At 29.3% G+C, this 22,007-nt stretch overlaps 1 protein-coding gene across 4 annotated transcripts in view; it reads right to left on the reverse strand.

Annotated features, from left to right (window-relative positions):
- The window catches only part of LOC107438593 (neuroligin-4, X-linked-like), a 184,390-nt gene that overhangs the window by 25,824 nt on the left and 136,559 nt on the right, over positions 1–22,007 (reverse strand). For all 4 annotated transcript variants that reach the window (XM_071177467.1, XM_071177468.1, XM_043053860.2 and 1 more), the window contains exons 3-4: positions 9,636–9,821; positions 8,121–8,913 (exon numbers count right to left, since the gene is read on the reverse strand). In XM_071177467.1, coding sequence (XP_071033568.1) covers positions 8,121–8,913; positions 9,636–9,821 — 979 coding nt within the window. The remainder of the gene's footprint in view (positions 1–8,120; positions 8,914–9,635; positions 9,822–22,007) is intronic.

Here is a 22,007-nt window from a genome sequence, read left to right on the forward strand (position 1 = left end):
ATTATGACTTTTCAATGTGAATTACTGGACACATCTTAAAAATAATGTTTACCTCAAATGACTCTCATACAATATGAATTGACATTAACAATAATGTCGTTACCATAGTAATTTATTAATAATAAAATATTCAATGTTAACAATTGTCTATAATTATAGCAATATTACCGTTTCCGATAATGCGTACAGTATAATTGCTGCCTACAGTTATCGTAAATACGAATGGTTATTGCTCGATATTTATTTACCTGTGATGCATATTGGGACTATAAATTAAAAAGTATAATTTTCATGATGTTTAAAATTACTGATATTTGAAGACGTATCGGTGCATTGCAAAGCTCGAGTTAGAATTCAGATGTAGTTATTAATGCATTCTGAAATAATTCACACATATGCGAACAACTTTTCCGCGACTGATAAATTGTTAATAAACCGTAAAACTAAATAAAAAAAGGAAAAAAAGGAAAACTATCAATTTTCTAAGCTGGTATTTTACAGCATCGATTTAAAAAAGTAATAGTTTTCTGCATGAGTAGTTTTATGGAAAAAAACTAAATTGCGTAAAAGATATTTAAAATTAAAATTGCTGTTAATGTTTAATGAGTTTCAAATTTTATCTAAAGTGAAAAAATCAAATGAAAAATATAAAACAATAATGCAAATTTTATTAACCAAAGTAATTAGATGTGGAGGGAAAGTTTAACAATTTTAAGGTACTGTGTAGCAAAGAATCTAGACGTTTCCACACTGGATGCAATGTTTGATTTTGGAAACAGATTATGTAATCATAACAATCAGATTTGAAAGATCGTAAGTTAATAATGTATTCAAACATTCATATTAAAGGATCAACTAAATGAAACATTTTGTGAATGATTGTAACGTGATATGCTACCAGAAAATGATTTCGCTTTCACCAAATGCCAACTTTAGCTTAGATAAATATTTCGCAATTTATTTTGTCTAAAAATATATTTTCATTTAAAATAAAAGTAAGTATTTTTGATTTGTAATGGAAGATACTGAAAAATGCATTTAGTAAATGTGGAATAAAATTTCCGAATTATTGTAATAACATTATGAAATTCTTTAAGTCAATACAAAAAAATGCATTACATTTAAATTATAATTGAATTTCAATAAGAAATAATTGATATTGAAAAAAAAAAGTTTTCTTGGTTGCAATGTAGATATTTGGTGAAAATATATTGACTGTAGTTAAAATAAATTAAATTGTTTTTAAATCGATTTTAGTTATTTCTAAAGAACATAAAAGCACAACAGGAATTAAAATGACTAAAAATATGTCTCCGTCTAAAATAATGCCTCTGTCTACCGTAAAAAATTGTCGTTTTAGCGTTATATGCACTCGTATTGGACAGAGAAATCATTTGAGAGGATCATTAAACAAGGAGTGTTATTCTGGTACATTCAGCAGAAAACTTAATAAATTAATTAAGCGTTGGAACGGTAGTTACTTGATGCGCAATATGTTTCACAATGTTTTGATTTAAAAGAAAAAAATCTAAATAGCTATAGATACCAAAATGCAAAACTCAGATGAAATTGGTTGACTAGTTTCTCATTGGGAGTTATAAGATAAGGACGGGTTATAGTGGGAGTATAGTTCTTAGGAGCTTTTTGATTGATTCTCTACAAATTCTATTTTTTGCAAATATAATTTATATTTATTAATATTCACAAAATAATTTTACGCATTTTACTTAACACTTTCTTTGATCATTTTTAATTGAATGATAAATAATTTTTAAAGTTAGTTTTGCTCTGATTATTGTCAAAAAAATAATTTTATAATTGAGATGCTGTTATTTTATAAACAATATTTCTACTTTCTTATTTATATTTTATTTTATAAACGTCGTTGAACACTCGAACGAATTTTGAGTTTGAGACTACCAATGTTTAATTTCGTAACTTTGTAATTTTGAACTCAATCCAGAAGACAAGGGAACTTAAAGATCAAGTATTGGGAGAAAATATGCCATCGTTGAAGAAATTTTGATGGAACTAAACGGTACTTGCGTTATATGGTGCAAAAAACCAAGTAAACCTCTCACGGATAGTCTGACTAACCCATGATCTGTCAACTACTGTAGATATTTTATGTCAGCTTTGAGATCTTTAGGAGGCGGATGTGGAAATCATATCAACAAGCCAACGCTAAAAATCGAACTCGGTCTACCACATTGGGAGACGAACACTCTATCTCTGGGTACTGCGAAACCTTTCATGTTTATATTTATTTTATTTTATTTTATAACCGTCATTAAACAGTCGACTCAATTTGGGGTTTACGACTATCAATGTTGACTTCTGTAGATTTGTAAATTTGAAACTAATCCAGAAGGCAAGGGAACTCTCCGATCAAGTTTCGGGAGAACTTGGCTTTCATGGAGGACATTTTAGAGGAAACTAACCCACCTTTGCGTTACATGTGTAGAAAAATCTCAAAAACCTCCTACTGTTACCTTGAAGGCAATGGGACTCTAATCCATGATCCGTCATAAGCAAATTATCTACCATTCTGTGAACATACCTTCTAAATTTCAGCTACTACTTAATATCAAATCTATCAAGGAAAAAGTGTGTTCATTCACGGAAAATATAAATTTTCGAATCTGATTCTGTTGCTTATTTATTAGCTCTGACCAATTAGCACTTTAAAAGTCTGCCTTCCAAATTTTTTAGTCTATACCTGAAGACGTGTACATCTGACAATAAAATTGAAAAAATATTTTGACAAATATATATATTTTTTGCTTACGTGACGTTAAATTTAATTGATTGCGAAAACAAATAATGCTTAAATAAATGTGAAAAAGAGTTAAAATAACCACAAACATCCGTTAAAGCAGTTATATTCCTGAAAGCCTCAAGGAACTCATCTTGTCCAGGAACGTTTTAATCTGATCGGCATCAAAATACTTTTTTTTCTACATGAAAATAAAATCAATCGCTTCAACCGAGTTTGTCGATTTACATTTCCGTTTGATCGAATATTGTGAAAATGTGAAGAAGACTTCAAATGTCATAGGATTACCAATGAAAGATGGAAAAATACATTTCTTAGCATTAATTTGTGTCCGGGTATGAGATTTACTAATTTATTTTCTTTTGATTGCTTATTTAAATAAATTTTGTCACCAACGTATTTTCAATATCTGTAAAAAAATATTAATTCATCTATGTCAAAATATGTATGATTGATTTGATAAGAGTAATTTGATTGCTAGATTGAACTTCTAGAAGTAGAATTTACTTGAAGCTAAGTGTGTATGAAGCAAAATTAAATGTAGTGGATAAAATATACCAGATATAATACATCTTAATATAAAATTAGTTCGCTAATCAAAGATAAACACATCACAGAGAGAATATGGAGCCTAATTCAAATTCGGCTTAACAGAATAGAAGTGGATACAAATAAGATTGTAATAATACATTATAAAATCATTTAATATAACTTACAGATAATATGTAAATATTCTTATGAGAAAGCAGTTAGCTTAAATAAATGGTAACATAGCAATTAAATAAATTGTTATTTAATCATTTTTTTCAAGAAATTTCAAACAGACGACCATTTGCTGTCAAAATGACCACTATAGAGATTTGAGAGTATATATTTGGATTTGAGAGTATATATTTGGATTCAGCATGATGTTTCTCTTCCATTGCTTATCTTAATTTTATAAGAGCTCGAGCCTGACTAGATTGACAATATAAAAAAATTTTTCACGAAGGAAACCCCCCTCCTCCTCGCTGTAGCTCTTCTAGCCCTCGTAATTGTTTACGCAATTGTCAGTGGTTTCAATTCCGATCACTTCGAGATATGAGCTCACAAATGGCTGAGAACTTCTATGACCATCCATGAAAGGGTAATTTCTTGTAAAAAATTCCAATTTGTATTTTATAGCTGGAAAACTTAATCAAATTCAATCAACAACTTTTGTTATTAAAAACTACATAGGAAAAAATGCATTCAGTACTCGGAAATAAAATAAATCCATGAACTCTGTACTATATTTTTGGCTAGCTAAGGAACTTAAGACCAAATATCCCTTGAACCGTTTAACATATCTAGGAAAAGATAACGACAGAAGTAGCTTGGTGAGCATACAGTTACTTCGATTTGTAGAAAAGAAATAACTCGATAGAAATCTTTTTACTTCCTAAGAACTTGTTTACTCTTTATGAGCCAAAAAATTTCAAATGGGCATGATGAAGAAAACTATGAATGTAAACTAAAAACAATTTCTACATCGTGAATATCATACGTAACCATATATGGCAGTACTTTTACTTTCGTTACTTGTACCGCCGGTACAAGTAAAAAGTACGTACTTTTACTTGTACTTCGTTACTTTTTAAATTTAGTACTTATACTTGTACTTTCGTTACATTTTTAGGGAAAAAGTACAAGTATTTGTAACGGAAATATCGAATGAAATCGTTACTTTTTTCTAAAACTCAGTAAGCTTTCTAAAAAAAAAAGAAATTAAATTTAAAAATAAATGCTTAAGTTTTTTTAATTTATAAAATTAATCTGCAATATATATGCATTCACAGCTTACTTCGTCTTTAAATACTTTCTGTTTCAACTTATACTGCACATTCATTTATTTTTTACTAGCTCAAAGATCACAAAGCTATCTGAAACCCCGTGTTTGCTTTGATTATGTTTGTGCTTTTAAAACGCGTTTCTAAGGAGTAAAATAATTTTAAATCAATGGTAATTTAAATAAATAAAAATAATAAACTAAAAATNCAAAGTGACCAGAATCATTAATCTAGGTAGGTAAAAATGTCGGTTGTTCTGATGTTAATGCATTTAATATGTAAGTGTCATTTTTTCTTTGGATTATACTTCATCGTATTATCCATACTTATACCTCTAGCACAAAAACTTATTGACCTGACACAGTTTTCCATTGTTTTCGGTATTTTTCTGTCGATTGGAGAATCACATGTTAGAATCCAGTTTTTTCTACATTGATTTTAATATTTTTTTGGTTGACATCTGCATAAAGTTAATAAAAGTCATAATGATATTGTTTTACAATAAATACTTCTACATCTCTAATTTAAAGCTATTTACCTGTAGTGCTATTATTACAATTTTGATTTTGATTGCTTTCTTTATTAAGAGATCTAAGATCATTGCATTTTTTACTTTAACGTAGTTCTACATTAACTTTTAAAATAAAGTTATTTAAATTGGTATCTAATGTTGTTGACCATTTTACAATTATTATTTCTCGGTGCAAATCACATATTGTTATGATTGTAATATATTGATATTGTACACATATTGCAATATATTGTTATGAATTAGATTAAAGAAATTCATTAAATGATTTAGTGAAAAATGATGAATGCGATAATTGTATTTAATATATCCGTCCGTTTGATAAGCGAAAATAATAATTTAAGATTGTGAACTTATAAAAAGTTTTATAACAATATACTCTTAATTTTTAAATGTTATTTTGAAAAATTATCACTTAAAAGAATTATTTATGTTAACTAATAGATTTTAATGGAATCATAAGGGAAATATTTGGGTGAAAAGTCGGGAACAACCCTATAAGTACAGAATTCATTATGGTAGATATATTTTGAGTAAATGATTTTAATTTTCGTAGGAAAACTGTTTTAAGCCAAGAAACAACCTTAAAGCAATAATCGGGGTTGGTAAGCGGAAACGAACCGGGGGAATAGCCCTCTAATACTCTATCGCAATATAATATTTTTATAAAAATGTCTCAGTTACCCCGTATTATCTCAGCATAAATATAGCTTACACTATTTAATACATTATCTAATTACCAAATTAAAATTACTTCTCTGAATTTTCAAAATAACATTTATTTTTTATTTATAAAATTATTACATCAATACTAGATATTTTAAATAGTTTTATGAATATATTTTAACTAGAAGCACATAATTTATTCACAATTGTATTGTGTTTTAAAATTTTTCGTTCAAAATAAAAATAATTAGAAGGGATATCTGCGTAAGGTAAGGTTAAAAAGGAAACACTTTCTTCATTAGCATTTGTTAACATTTTTCCTCGGTCACATCTGATTAAATGACAATAGATTTAAAAATACAACTTTGAAAGCAATTTATTTGCTTATACCTCAGAATGTATTCCTTGAAAAAACACTTTTAATTAGTTATCAGACAAAGATTAAGTACGACTTTTGTTCGACAGAATCCTATGTTTCTTTCCCTTTTTTATTTTAAATTTAAGATGCAAGCTTGGCTTAACACACGATAACCTAAGCAATCGAGAAGCTGTGATAAGTAATGTAAATTTTTTTGACGTAATTAAGATAATTTGTGTGTTAATCATTAGAGTTTTTTTTTTAATTTTAACTGAAATAACTGAAATTTCTAAGACTGAAAGAAAACGCGAGTAAATAGATTCTGTTGTTTCTTTTATGTCGTAGCTTGTTTATATGAATTAACAAGATTTATAATAGCTCGGTTTTATTTCGATGATGCAGAGATTTTTTTCTTATCCATACATACGTTTTTTTTTATTTGTTACGATTCAATTGAAGTTCAGTATCAATTAAAATACCTTTTATAATTATTTAAACTTCTTGGAATTTTGAATTGTATGTATGATTTAAGTTTGTAATAATTAGAAACGAAATATTTTCGCTCAGTTTAATTAAAGTTTCGACATTAATATTGTTGTTGCATTACAAATAATAATTATTTTTTTGAATAAATATTCTTCTATAAATTCAAAGCGATAAAAATGCATTTATTTCCTTTTATTAATATAATGACGTATGAAACACAACTGGGTGTCGGCAGTCGACGTCACGAGTGGGTATCAAAACTGATTGGCTGCTAAATCGAGGCATTCGCCTATACCTCATTTCAGTAGCCAATCAGATACGACGATGACGCTTAAATTAGCTTCCAGACAAGCAATTAAGCCTCATCTGAAAATTGATTCAGAATGATAATAAATTGAGCCTAATAACTGTAACTTTAACGCGCCGCATTGCTTATACACTGCCAACTGATTTCAGCGGTCTTCATATTCTTAAGTTGCAGGGACTTAATTATGTTATTCCGACATTTCTTCATAAACTTTATGTAATAGGAGTTCCGTTATAACCGTTTAAAATTTTTAGAATCTATGCTAAAAATGGAGCAAAGACGCATATCTAATATGAGTTACAACATAAGAAAAACAAAAATACTTTTTAAATTTCTTAAGACACTGTTTAAGGAAGGTGAAATTACACACATTAAAGATGGTATAAGTGTCCGATTAAATTAAGTGGTTTTTCTAGCAATTAAATTGTCTTTGATATTTTCAGTCCCCTTTCTTTCGCCTCATTAATTCACTAGACTTTATTAGCGATTTTGAAGTTTTCTAAATCAAATGCTAGTTTGAGCCACATAATAAGCATATTTTTATGACTGTAATTAACTGAGTAATTACTATTTTAATTTGATCATCCCAAAATTTATCATTTAAAGTAATATGCTAAGTAAAATTGTTTGGTAAGCATATTTTTGTTCGATTTCATTGTTATTGTCGTATAACCTATTTCTAAGATTATTGTTTATAAAAGAACGGACTAAAATTTATTCATTTCAGTTATTTCCTTTAAAATATATAGTTAAACATATAATAACGTGTGATGTTATTGCTTTAATAAATTTGATCTTCGTAAAAAAAATTCTTAATTCATCTTTTTCTACAGCATGATGAGCTGTAATTGTCAATATTTACAAGCGCACTTTATTTGGTCATACATTAAGGTAAATAAATAAAAAATTTTAATTTTTACATTATGAAATAACGTAGTTATATTCAAAATTAAAGAAATCAATCAAATATTTATTCGAAAAGAAAAAAACAATTGCACTAAAGAGGAAAATAATATTCACACACATACGTTATTAGTATTATACTCATAAAGTATATTTTGCAAGAATTTGCGATACCCAAAATAAGTTCATTTTATAATTTTGAATGCTTGTTATTTTTGTTTCTCCTGACTTTCATCATAGAGATCAAAAAAAGAGCATTACTATGAGAATAATGTAAAACAACTCACCCTGTTTTGGCGAAGTTTGCCCAGTATGTCATAACAGCTTTTGTTAAGGAGTATTCCGAACGCGTGTAATTTGAGCTGAAATGCGCCAAGCTAGACACAAGAGGTGCTCCAAACACATAATTCAACTCTTCACCACTAACACAACCCATTCTTGGAGAATAATCACTTTCTTCAGTTTGGTGATCAAACACATAAAAAAATGTTTTGGCAGCGTGAGACATAGAATGATAATTCCCAGATTTTAACATGGGTGCTACAGTAAGGACATCACTTAAAGCCTCCACAGTAGTTTCAAAAATATTCAGTGGATGTTGCTCAGGATGTAACCAATCTGTATATTCATTTAAAATTGTCAAGTAAATTTCTTGCAAATGGAATGTGAAAACGTTTCTAACTAATGTTCTAAATATCCTGTCTCTCCGTAGAGAATCAATACCGAATTTTTCTTCATGGGCCGAAAATCGAAAAATCGATTCGATTTTAGTTACACCAAACATCATATCGTATTGACCAAATAAGTCTTTGTAGTTTTTCATGAGAAGAGCTGGCTCATTGGGAATTACTATTCCATCAATTGTTGGTCCGAATGCTGTGAGAAAGTCTGGAAGATCTAGTTGCACCCTCATAATGTCTGATATGGAACGCTGACGGATACACTCAACAAGGGCAGTATTGTCTCGAGTAGGACAGTCAAGAACTGAAGCAAGATACCGAGTATGCGTTGCTGAATCACGAGCAAGGGCCCATGGACTAAAAGCTGAACCACTTTGCAATATGGCACGCTGAAACAGACCTAAAAAATAAAACAGAGGCATATACGAATAAAAAATAAAATAAGTCTAGAATTATAACATTTATTAAATTATTTATCAGATTATAAACAAAAATAAATAAATAAAACATCTACACAACAGGCAGTAGTCATTCAAGGAAGTTATGGAAGTAAAAGCTCATCATTATCATTTATATAAATACAGAGACAACATTATCATCAACAAAGACCTAACGCATGATGGGGGTTATGTGGTGAGCATTACACACTAGCTGCCTTTAATTAACAGACAAGCTGGAACTTATCGATCTGAAGCTTTATGGTATTTAAGCCGCTACCGGAGATAATAGAACCCTGATTATTCAAAATGACTGACCAGTGTCCTCATAACCACTTTGTCCTCATTGCCCTCTTATCTGATTAAAAATACTTTTTTTTTAAGGAAACATTTAAAAAAACATTTTCTGCAATGTTCTCTTGAATTTTGTTTTTCGACTCTTTTGGAAAAATTGTTTAGTTGGAGAACGATCTTAATAAGGGGTTAAATTTGTCATGTTTCCGTTTAAGTTGAAGCAAAGTGATTCAACCATTATCTCGAGCTAAATTGCTGTGATATTAACAATTGTGATTAACAATTTGTTTTATAAGTATAAGATTTCTTGCACTAATCTTTTTAAATTTTTGAAATAGGCATTTTAAGATTAAATATAACTTAATATAAAAGCTCATAAGTTTTGACTGACCTCTTGCCATGGGGGAGATCATAAGAAAATTTATGCAAGCTGCTCCATGTCCATGACCAAATAAAGTCACATTATTTGGATCACCCCCAAATTCAGCAATGTTCTCTTGAATCCAATGAAGTGCAGCTACTTGATCCATTATGCCATAATTTCCCCTGGCCGCTCCATCAAAAGCAGGTAAAAAACCTAGAAAAGGAAAAATTAAATCAATAAACTTAAGAAAATGAATTTCATTTTTATTACTCATTAATTTACAATTTTAAAATAATTAGTTATAATAAGATATAGACCGCAAAAATTGTGTACATCGTAAAATATCGTATCATTATTCGTGTTACATTGTTAATAATACAAGTAATTCGAGTAAAGCTTTTACGATTTTCTGATAAAATATCTAGGTATGTGTTTATAAATTTTGATAAATGCATGATGACAGCTGTGTCTACTTATTTCAACATTTTTTTTCTTAAAAGGTCAATAGTGGGATGTATCGAGTGTTAAATTATTCTAAAGTCTTATTATTTTTTTAAATTGAAAAAAATTATTCTAAACCTGAAACCAGGTGAGATTTATAAAACAAAATTCACCGTAACATTGACAGAAAAAAATACAACCATACTTTTCCAATAAAATTTAAATAAGTTTGAACATTGATTAAACTTATTAATTATGATGAATTAATTAGAAATTTTCTCCAAGAATAAGTTTCCTTATTATCACCGTATTACTTACAGCCATAATTTAATCTGGACTTTGAATCTTTTGTGAAGTTGTAATTATCCGTTATTAAAAGTTGACCTATTGCAGAGGTCCATGATGGTAGTGGGTAAGGTTGAAAGATGAATTATCAAAAAGGAAGAAAAATGATAAGCCACAGTGGGAATCCTGATTCCCGAATAGGCAGTGTTTGATGAAAGGCTTCTTCTTTAATAGGTGGATACATTAATCAATAAGAACAGAAAGTATTTCTGATGCAAAGTGTTTGAACAGAAATATTATTTCGCTTAAATTTTTTAAAAAAAATATCTATACATTCTAAGAGTGAAACCAGGGGGATTTATAGAAACAAATCATTATAATATTGACAGAAAAAACTACATTAAGGTATCTGCCTGCCTTAAAATGAACGATTTCATCAAATGATTAGAATTTCTGTTTTTTGCATTTTTGAAAAGAATGAACTCTTAGGATTCTAAAAATGCTTTGTTTTTAAAATTTCGATAATTAGAAGCAAAGTTATAGCTGATTTTGAAACCGGAAGTGAGATTCCGAAACACCGGAAGTGCACTGAAAACGTCAAAATTAATTGTAAACAATGTAGTTTTGAGCCAATAGGAATTTTTTTTTGCTTGTAACGCTATTAAAAATATTAATATTTGTTAATTTTTNTAATTTTTAAAATTTTCATAAACCTTTAGTTCAGAACACAGATAAGGGTCAAAATAATCTGTACAGAAAAAGAAATTGTATTTTATTCATTTAAATTAAGTGTATGGTGTCTGGCGTAAGCTCTAAATTTCGCTCATTTTAGGCTTAATTTTTCAAATATTTTAAAAACTATGCGATATTCAAAAACATTTCTCCTTGTTTATATCATTTTATGTCACAAATGAACCAATAACACATATGTTTTTTAAAAAAAATTAATTTTAAAAAAAATTTCATCGTACCCAGGCAGTCGCCTTAATAGTTTTCAAACAAAATTCATATAAAAGCTTAAAGATTAAATAAACTTCAAATTAATTAGAAAGTTTCACCATAAATCAGTTTCATTATTATCACCGTATAAAATTTAGCCATAATTTAATATGGACTTCGAAACTTTAGTGGAGTTGCAATAATCCTTTATTGAAAGTTGAACAATAGCAGAGGGCCATGATGATCTAGTGGGGTGAGGTTAATAATATGAATTATCAAATTGGAAGAAAAGTAATTAGCCACTGTGTGAATCCTGGTCCCCGCATAGACAGTGTTTGACGAAAAGCTATCTCTTTAATTGGCGGATAAATTAATCGATTAGAAAATTTAATTGGCGGAATGACTTGTCTGACAAAAACGCCATGCAATTAATTATTTTCCACTTGAGATAATAATTAGAAAAATCGATGAAAGAAAATTCACTCACTTCGAAAATGGCTTCAATTGTAGATAAGGGATTCATTGTTTCATTTGCGCAATTTAGAAATCTCAAAGGAATGGATGAATCGTTTGGAATAATTATCCCTTGTTTATCTTAGAAAGTAATTACACTGGTAGAACGCTTAAATCTTTGAGTTTGCGGCTGAGATTTATTTGTACCATTAATATGAAAAGTTAATTGACATTTCTGCCATTGTCATAAACTGTCTGTTCTTTAAAAAAAACTTTTTAAAAAAAACTAAACAAATTTATGAGAAATCATCTACATATGTACTTATGATAATATTTATTAAGTACTTTTTACTCAATTGGAACTGTATTTAAAATATTCACAATCTGAATAATTTTAATGTATAATTAAATGGATTCGTAATCTTCATAAGCCATTACAAATTCTTCATGAAAAGGGAAAGAAATGGATAATCTAAAGTAAAGAAGATATGCATTGTTTTTGAAAATCATTGCATACATTCCTTTCGAAAACCAAGGTAATGAAGGAATGCATTCATTTCGTTTTAAGAAAAAAATTATTAAAAAAATCATTCTATCAATTAAGCAAGGAATATGAATTTTAATCGGGAAAGCAATGGTTCCTTATAACCCAATCCTACAAATACAAAAACAAAATATAATATGGCTGATAATGTTCTTTTAAAAATTTAAACGTTCCGCATTTAAAAATTTAAAGGCTTAAATTTGTGTGTTTAAGAGCTTCATATCAACCTACGTTACTAAAAAAGTTAGAGAAAAAACGTACAGTATGCACGAAGAAAGAACGAGCCACGCTATATATCTTTTGGTATCCCATTTTTAACTTCCCTTGAATAACAACCTACAAAATTGCATTTATAAATTACATGCACTGATTGACAATTGCTAAGGAACAACTAATTTATGCAAAGTTCCATTCCCGACTGCTTACCAATAAATGTAAAATCAAGTGCAGAGAGCACGGTAGAGCAGGAAGCAATATCTACATAAATGGTAGTGCATATAAGCTCTTTATTCATTCGAAAACTCATGCTGTTAGGTGTTCATAGATATAAAGGCAGTGCCCTATATTAGTCAATGTAGATGTTTAAAAAAATATAGCACCGTAGGTTTTTGAACTTATTTTTATGAACTTCAAAGTGGTGTTACAATAGATAAGTTTAAATTATCAGTAAGACATCACATTTGAGTGCTTACGATCATGGACGAGCAGTTGTACGACTGGAAGCAGATTTAAGTGTCACTACGGAGGCCACAGTAATGAGGGAGTCAACGAGTGTCACCTCGCTCTTGAAAAAGACCACTGATGCTGGAAATGCATTGTAGAAATCATGTTGGTGGTCGTAATAAGAATTTCACACCTCAAGAGGATTGATATGTATCCCTAGTTGCAAAAAGGAACAGAAATGTCATTCCTAATGTGGTAGCTTCAGGCCTTGCAATCACTACCGGTGCACAGGCTTCTGCCAGAACAAACTCAAGGAGATTAAACCAAGTTGGTTTGTGTAGAAATAAGCCTGTTCGATACGTCTCGCTTCAACTACGTCATCGTCGGGAAAGATTACGCTGGTGTAAGGAATGTATTAGTTGGAATCACCCACAGTGGTTCAAAGTGATGTTCTACGACAAATTCCATTTCTCTGTAACAAGTTATTCTGGTTACCAGTTAATTTGGAGAGTTCATGATGACACTGATCACGTTCATGATGTTCATGAAAGTGATCAGTGTGGCCTAGGCGTGTTTGTGTGGACAGGCATTATGCACAATTGGAAAATATCGCTTCACATCTTTGAGAGAGGTACCACTACTTCTTAGTGGTACAACAGCGAGATTATTCATGATCATGTTCGTCTATTTAGGGGTGTGGTAGGTTCATAATTCATGCTTATAAACTAGAATGCCACACAAGAGTGCTGAGGTATTGGGCACACTATAAAGTGAAGGTATTATCCACATGTAATGGCTTGAGTACTTCCTAATCCTTAATCCTAATCTTGCATACGATTCCCTTGGCCGCTGTGTTTCACAATTAGCACGTCCTCCTGGAACTGATAACCACCTTGAGAGAAGAGTGGGACAATGCCGCAACAGGACACCCTGATCGTTTAATGGACAGAATAAATAACAGCTATAAAAAATGCATTAGTGCCGGAGGAAATCATCTTACTGAGATACTCCTACCTTTTTCATTCTGGCAAAAAGATCAATTTTTCGTGACTGTTTGGAAATTATCTAAGAAGCATATTTCTTATATATAGTTTTCATATTTTTTAATGTGACAATATTTGTATTTTTTTGCATTATAATAAATGCACTATGTCTCCACTAAATTTGTAATTTGTTTCATTTCGCCAACAAATGCATATTATTAATTATTCCGAAAATTGTTACTGTTCTTTAGCAATTGTCAAGCAGTATGCGTTTGTTAATTATTGCAATTAGTTTAAATACAGCAATATCTTTTGTTGTAATTTAACTTTTGCTTACATTATTGACAAAAAATTAGTTACGGCGCGTTTAATGCGTGCTGAAAATTTGTACTTCGATAAGACTGAAATTAACTTTTAGTCCCTTCCATGTGTTTTGCCGCACAGAACGATTGAAATTAATAACAATGCTTTAAAACAAAATCATAGTAAATATTTATTATTGCTAGAAGCATTCAGTTCGAAATATGAATCCGTTTCCTTGAAATAATCTTATTCAGATTCATACAGGATGCTCATAATATGGATATGCGTATGTTTGAAGAAATTTGCTTGGAATCAAAAATATAAAAATACACAAAGGAAATAATTTCAAATAATACATTTAATGATACCAAACTTGATTACTCTTAAATCTTCTTGTAATAAGAAGATTAAAATTTAAAATCTAAAATAGAAAACTCTATATATTGCAAATGTGTTTTCTCCGCATTATGGAACCCATTTAATTTCGCGTTCTTTGCATTTTCATTCACCTATGTCGCTACAATCACACAATTAAATTGACTTAAAGTTTATTTACATTATATGTATAAAAAATTGACATACTTTAGATTTTCAAATAATTAACTAGTGAATCAATTTCTTTGGTGACGTCCCAGGTAAGAGGGCTGGGCATGGGTGGAGTTTCTGGGCAATAATTAGATTTTTCAAAATACCAAAGCGTGCAGTTTCTTAACAGACTTGTATCTCTTAAAGTAGATCTATTTGAAAAAAGTTTTACCTTCCATTTCAATTTTTTATTAATAGCGCTAACTTAAATGACGCCATAAACGAAAAATTTTTTAACCTCTGATGTTTGATCTCCTGCGCATCTTTTAGTTATTCGACTGTTTCCATTTTTTGGACACTTTTTTGTCTACAAAGTATGGAAAGGGTGACAAATGTTTAATCGAGCAGGATCTGTTCTTGCTTACTTTTGATCAAATCTAACTTTCAATAAAATTCTTAATCATAGGGAAAATTAAGAATTATAATGCTAACATTATTTACCAGGTTTTTGCACAGAACAGAATATTTCGAATTCCAATAAAGAGTAACTTAAATACTTCCAACTATAGTACTTGAATAAAAATAAAAACTATGTATATTTTTGGCAAACTGTGTAAATGAAGGTAAAATTATAAAATGTTTCAAAGCTTATTTAAAGTAAATAAAGCAAAAATGAATAATAATAAGTATTTGATCAATATATCTTCCTTAAAATAAAGTATTTTTCCACCTGTATTGAATTTCTATTGGGTTGAAAGAAACTCTACACTATATATATTCTTTATATATGTGAAATAATTCAATATATCAATTTTCGAATTCTTTCTTCCATCCATTTGTCTCAAAATCAATACAGCTGAGACAAAAAAGGAAAACTGATGCGATACAAATCCTAAGATCCGACCAATTTTATGATAGAAAAATTAATTTAAAAGTAAAATCAATAAAAAATAAATAAATAAAGATTATTAATTGCCTCCTTGAAAATGTAAATACATGTAAAATCGTGATTCTATATAATGTGATTTGTATGATACTTTTTCAAAATATATCAGTATTGACATATAAAACTGACATAATCTAAAAAGGAGAACATAAAGATGAGAGAAAAAGGAGAAAGATAAGTGAACGCAATTAACTCATGGATTTTGAATCTAACAGATTCAAATTATTTGCTTCCAAAAAGGGACAAATTAGCTGGTTTTAAGAATTCTGAAAAACGATTCAGTATTTTCTGTTAACTCTCTCGTTTCGTATCCAGCCATTTTCATTGAGAACGGTAGAAGTTGTTTGAAGTATAGTTTGCGGAACCCTGTAATTTCCACGGGAATGCATTTTTCAGGCCTACTTACCTATGGAACCCGTTTTTTTCCCTTTCTCGGTTCCATTTCAGCTTTTCTGTGATATTTAATTATTTATTCTGATCCAAGTTAACAGATAACGTTAGCTGTCCATATTTCTGCGAAACATGCTTTGCAGAACTTTTCTAAGATGGAATATTTCTTGATGGAGGCGTTTCAAGAGTCAATGATATCAGTCCCGACTCTGCTTTCAAGTACATTGAAGACAGTTGTAGCGAAACTCTCTGATTTCTCTGCGGATTGGTAAGAATCTAAAGATAAATTTTCTGTTCACATGTGGTTCAAAATTGATTTGCAAAATATTCCAATTATCTTCTTTTATTTCCCTCTTCTTGGAAATTTTGCTTCGAAATGATTATTAATTTTAAATTTTCCCACAACCTTTTTTATATTCTAATTCTATATTGATACAAAAAATAGGCAGTGAGAGTGTACAAAGCTTTTGTACTGTAACGACTGTTGTCTGTTTAATGTCTTAATAGCTTGTAACAAAAACCAACTGAGGATGAACAGCGGGCATTGTTGTTCCTTGTTTTGAACTTGTAGGTTTAACCAAATGAATTTGCACCCGACACCTGCCAGTTAAAACCACATATTGTTTAAACAAAATAAATTAAGATTGAAAGAACAAATTAGTTTAGCCGACAAGATGTTTTCACGATATCTTAAAATATGAGTAGCATGAGGGTCTGTCACTCATACCACTGGTTAAAGTCACCCGAAGGTAATTTGCATTCTTCTGAGAAGAGACGTCTATAGTCAATGGGAAAAGATACTTTCTTAGTTGAAAGATAATTTGAAATATGGGACACAAATCATATGGGATGTTTATAGTCTTTTTCAATTTAATGTTTCTACTTTTATATATTTTCCATTTTGTTATATTTCTGTGCAAAATTCTTTACTCATTAGTAATTTAATATTTTGATTTATTTCATTTATTTTGTTTTACTTATTTATTTATTTTTTTGTTTATTTAATTAATATTTTAATTTACTTAACCATTTGCTTAATTCATTTAGCAAAAATGTAAATTATTTTTGGCTGTACTATTATAATTTTTTTATAGTTATTAAGTATTACTGTAGGCGACATAAATATGGAATAAAATGATTAGTTTTGAAGGGATTAATTCACATTTCTAAACATTATTGCACATTTTTTAGCATTTTAAAAGTTTCCTTCTATTTCAAGTGCTGACTATAATTGCTCATTAGGAATTGTATTGTTAATATTTAAAACTATTTAAAGTATTGTTAGGCTGTAGAACTAAAACTAAAAATAAAACAAATAAGCACTTAGGAAATTTCATAAAAGAAGGCATTATACATTATTTTTTTCTTGAAAAAGTAATCATTATTTTCTGTTATGTTTGGAAACAATAAAATTCATCATTTTAGAAAAAAAACCTATAAAAGAGGATTAGAGACCAACGATCATCAAATGGATCATTACTTCAGCAAAGAAATAATTCTCAGCATTTTTTTTTCATTCTAAAATGGGATTGAATAGTACTCTTTAGGGATTTTTAAAGTTAAAGTCCAATAGAAGTGGGTATTACTTCTTCATTGCCACCGTGTATCCGGGATTATTGTATCAAGTCTGAATTTATTCTCGGATCCCTCCTTGTTTAAGATATCTCTCGACAATGGAATGGGATTTTGCAAGAGAGAATTCAATGTCTCTTTGGGTATCGGACAGCTCTGTTTTAGTTTGAAAATAAATAGAGGTTGTTTTTTTTTCCTCAAATTCCTAGGATTTTTAAAGTTTCTTTGTATTATTATTATCATAATAATGTACAATTCGCAACTCGTTTATTTCTTCTTATTTTTTTTTATTTGAATAAAATAAAGTGCCAAAACTTAAAGTCGAAAAACATAACTATGGTTTTGTGCTTAAAATGAAGTATCATAAGCATTTATTATGGGAAGAGATTACGTTAGTAATTAAAAATAAAATAATTATAAATTAAATGGATTCGAAATCTAAGAAATAATTAATCTAATAGATCATTCGAATACTTTAATTTAATTATAAATATTTTTTTTAGCTAAATAATTATTATTATCATAATAATGTACAATTCTTAAATTGTTTATTTCTTCTTATTTTTTTATTTGAATAAAATAAAGTGCTGAAACTCGAAGTAGAAAATCATAACTATGTTTTTGTGCTTAAAATGAAGTATCATAAGCTTTTATTATAGGAAGAGATACGTTAGTAATTAGAAATAAAATAATTATAGATCAAATAAATTCGAAATCTAAGAAATAATTAATCTAATAAATAATTCGAATACTTTAATTTGATTATAAATATTTTTTTAGCTAAATTAAAGTGAAATATAAGCACGTTTTAAGGAATGGGCATTCTGAAAAAGTTGTTAAAATTATGAAACATTAAATTTCATAAGATTATGCAAAATGGAAGCTTATTATCATTTAGATATTTTTGTCTTTGTTCATTATCAAGAGTTATAAAATTGCACTTGGGTGGATTTAAAATTGCAAAAAAATTCCTAATTTAATGTAGTGGTTTAATTAAATTAACATTGCAAAAAACAAATAAATTCAATGTAGTTTACTTTGGAAACATAAATCAATCGATGTGGTAGTTGGCGTTTTTTATAAATAATTGAAGAAAGGATTTTCAAAACAATTCCATTTTAGTTGAAAGAATTAGTTTTAAAAATAACCAGGTAAATAAATATAACTATCGTTAAAAAGTTTGTTATTTATAAGATTAAATTGTTAATTATTAAACTTATATGCAATTTAAAAAAAAAATTAAAAAAAATTACTTTTAATATAAATAAAGTTAGTACCAATTGATGAGAATATTAAAATTCTAAAATTTTAATATCATTATTTTTCATAGTCATTATAATCATAATTTTTATTTATATAGCCCACTTAAATGCTATTTAAAAATAAGGATATTTTACCTTGATTATATTATTTATTACAACACTCGCAAAAATTCGTAAATGGTAATTGAAAATTTTAATGCAATTTATTCTAAAATAGTATATTAAAGTTAAAGTTACAAATAGTTTAAAAGTACATTTTAAGTAACTCATAAATCCTATGCTTAATTCAAAAATTATTACTATCAGTGAATGATATATAAAGATTACACCGAACAGAAAAGAGATTTCAAAACAAAACAATTTGCATTTTTATACAATCTATGGTGTTAAAAGTAAGGAATTAAAAACACGATTTTTCAATTTAAAAAAAAAGTTTGCTCGAACTGACTCTATTTCAGGGTCTTAGAAAAAGAATTTCTCTGAGAATTTTTCGCACAAAGCCTCCGATTTTAATTAGATTACGAAATATTTATGCAAAGAGTACTCGAAAATACTCTTTCTTCTTTTATCCAAAGAGCATTATTAGAATTCTGTTTTCAGCAGATTTTCAAGCAGGTTTAATCTAATGCTTTAGCGGAAAAAACCTCCTACTAAATGAAAGAAAAATACTTTTCTTATTGAAATGCATTTGGATCATTATAAATTTATTCTGCCAATATATTTTTAAAATTGAATTAGGATTCAAAAACATGCGAAGGGAAAATAATGCGCTTTTTTAGCTGCTTGGCGATGAATCTGTCAGGAGGGTGAAGGGCTTTCAATGCATAAAATGCATTATCTTTGGCGAAAATGCAATCTATTGATTTTATGATGTTATTTAAAATATTTCCATTTTGCATTTGCCTTTGTTTAGACTTTCAACGCAAAAGATTTTTCATATATAATTAATGGTAAACACATTTCCCAGACTCTAAATACGAAAATGCTTTCTAATGGTTTTTGAACAAATAGATACTTTTTTTGCAGAATGAAAAATTGCGTGTGAAATAAATGATAAACGCAGTAATATTGAAAGAACCATGCAATATTCTGTTTGAATAGAGAAAATTGACTGTGTGTGGTGAAAATAATTTCCGATTGAAAAAAAATATATAAATAAAGACAGGTCTGCCACAGGATCAAAAAGGAACAAATGGAGACAATTTTTCGAACACAAAAGGGTGTTGTTAAATAATTTTGTACTGCTAACGACATATAAAATACAGAAAGTTTCATTTTAATTCGTATTTAAAAATGTCGTGCATAATGGGAAGTGCTAAATAAAGTATTAGACTTGAAATAAAAAATAGAATTTAACGTGCGTTTATGACATGTGTATACTTTTAGTACTGGTATTTAGTTTAAAAATACTTTATACTTTATTACTTTTTATTTAATTCATGTCAAAATGTAGTTGTAATGCATACTATATTATGCTAGTGAAAGCAACTAACGGTACAAATGTTCTTTTAGCAAAGAAAAAAAAACTGACAAAGCAAATAAAATCCATATTGAAGGTCAAAGAAAAATATATCACATAGGGTGTATGAGGACCTACAACAGTTACAAAACTCTCGCATGGGCGTTTCAGACTGTTTACCAGGTTAATGTGGTAACCAACCATTCTTGCAAAAGGGCACCTTTGCGCTCATTGATGATCCCATCCTTTGTACCACCGACCAGCCTCTATATAACCGCCATTGCATCCCCTATCACACACGTAAAAGTTGGTATGCCCGTCTATCATGAGGTCTGCTTGGACCATCACACCACATTGACAATAGTTATCCTTTTTGGCAATGTTAGAGGACAATGTCGCTGTTCAGACAGAATCGTGACTCATCACTGAAACCTCCCAACTATCCTCTTTCCAAGACAGGTGTTATACAGGACACCTGGTATACAGGAAGTCTGCAATAAGTCTCTGGGGGACTGTTATCCGTAAAATGGATGTTCCCTTTGAATTATACTGGCTGTGAGACAGCTATCGTGAATCAACCCCATAAGTTTGAAGTCTCAAATAACAGTCTTGGGCGGGTGTTGTTGCCCTTTTTCGGCCTTAACCAAATCTGCTGACCATTATGCCTATATATGTGAACTTTTTCCACAAAGTGGACACAAAATTTCACGAATTCCGTGGTCACTACAAGAAGTAGCCTGTATTTGGCTCATCTTGTTTCTTTTAACTATCCGCAATCTAGTGGCATTGCCTAGACGATGACGAATGGCCATACTACCTATGGATGAACAAATAAATTAAAAAAAAACAACAACAAGTATTGAGCTTAACAACTTCAGCAAGCAATCGAGGTACCTTTACACAAATGCGATTACAGCGCCACTGCCTAACGACACCCCAAGCCACTTTGAGGCAGAGGTGTCCGCGATAAGTTTAGTTATCATTTGAGGCTTTATTTGTGAATACTTATTTCGATGCTTATTTCGTTATACTTTTTTTTAAAAAAAAATTCCCATTCCTCCCTTTAAATGTTTTCTTCAGAGTATATAGAACATATAAATATTGATAAAGTTATTTTAGATCAAATTACTTTTTTAATGAACTGAATTAAAAAAAATTGAATGAATGTGGTTAATATTATATATATGTATATGTAATACAAAAATTATAAATACTTTTGTATTAATAACAATATTAAAACTCTTTCGTTTTCATAAAATGTCTTTGGAAAAGAATAGGTGTAGAAATTCTATTTTGGGACTTCAAGGATGAAAACATACCATTGAATTATAATTAGATTTATATTTCAAAGGAGGAGTTATTTTAAGAATCTTGGCCCTCTTTCACTTCCATATTAGGAATTATTAAATGATTATCGATGATGCGTAGAGTTATAAAGGAATGTACGATTTGAGCCTTTTCTCCTTTTTGTCCATTAGTATATAATGCAGGAGCAATTGTTTTTGCGTGTCTATTGCTGTACGATGTTGCCAATCTAACCTTCGCCGCTACTGTCTTGATATTAGTCCAACCCCCTCCAGCTGGGAGAGTGAGTGAGACTTCTTTTTACGCCATACCCCAGTAAATAAAGCCTG

This window comes from Parasteatoda tepidariorum, chromosome 2 (genome assembly GCF_043381705.1).
Source record: "Parasteatoda tepidariorum isolate YZ-2023 chromosome 2, CAS_Ptep_4.0, whole genome shotgun sequence".
NCBI classification, from domain to species: Eukaryota; Metazoa; Arthropoda; class Arachnida; order Araneae; family Theridiidae; genus Parasteatoda; species Parasteatoda tepidariorum.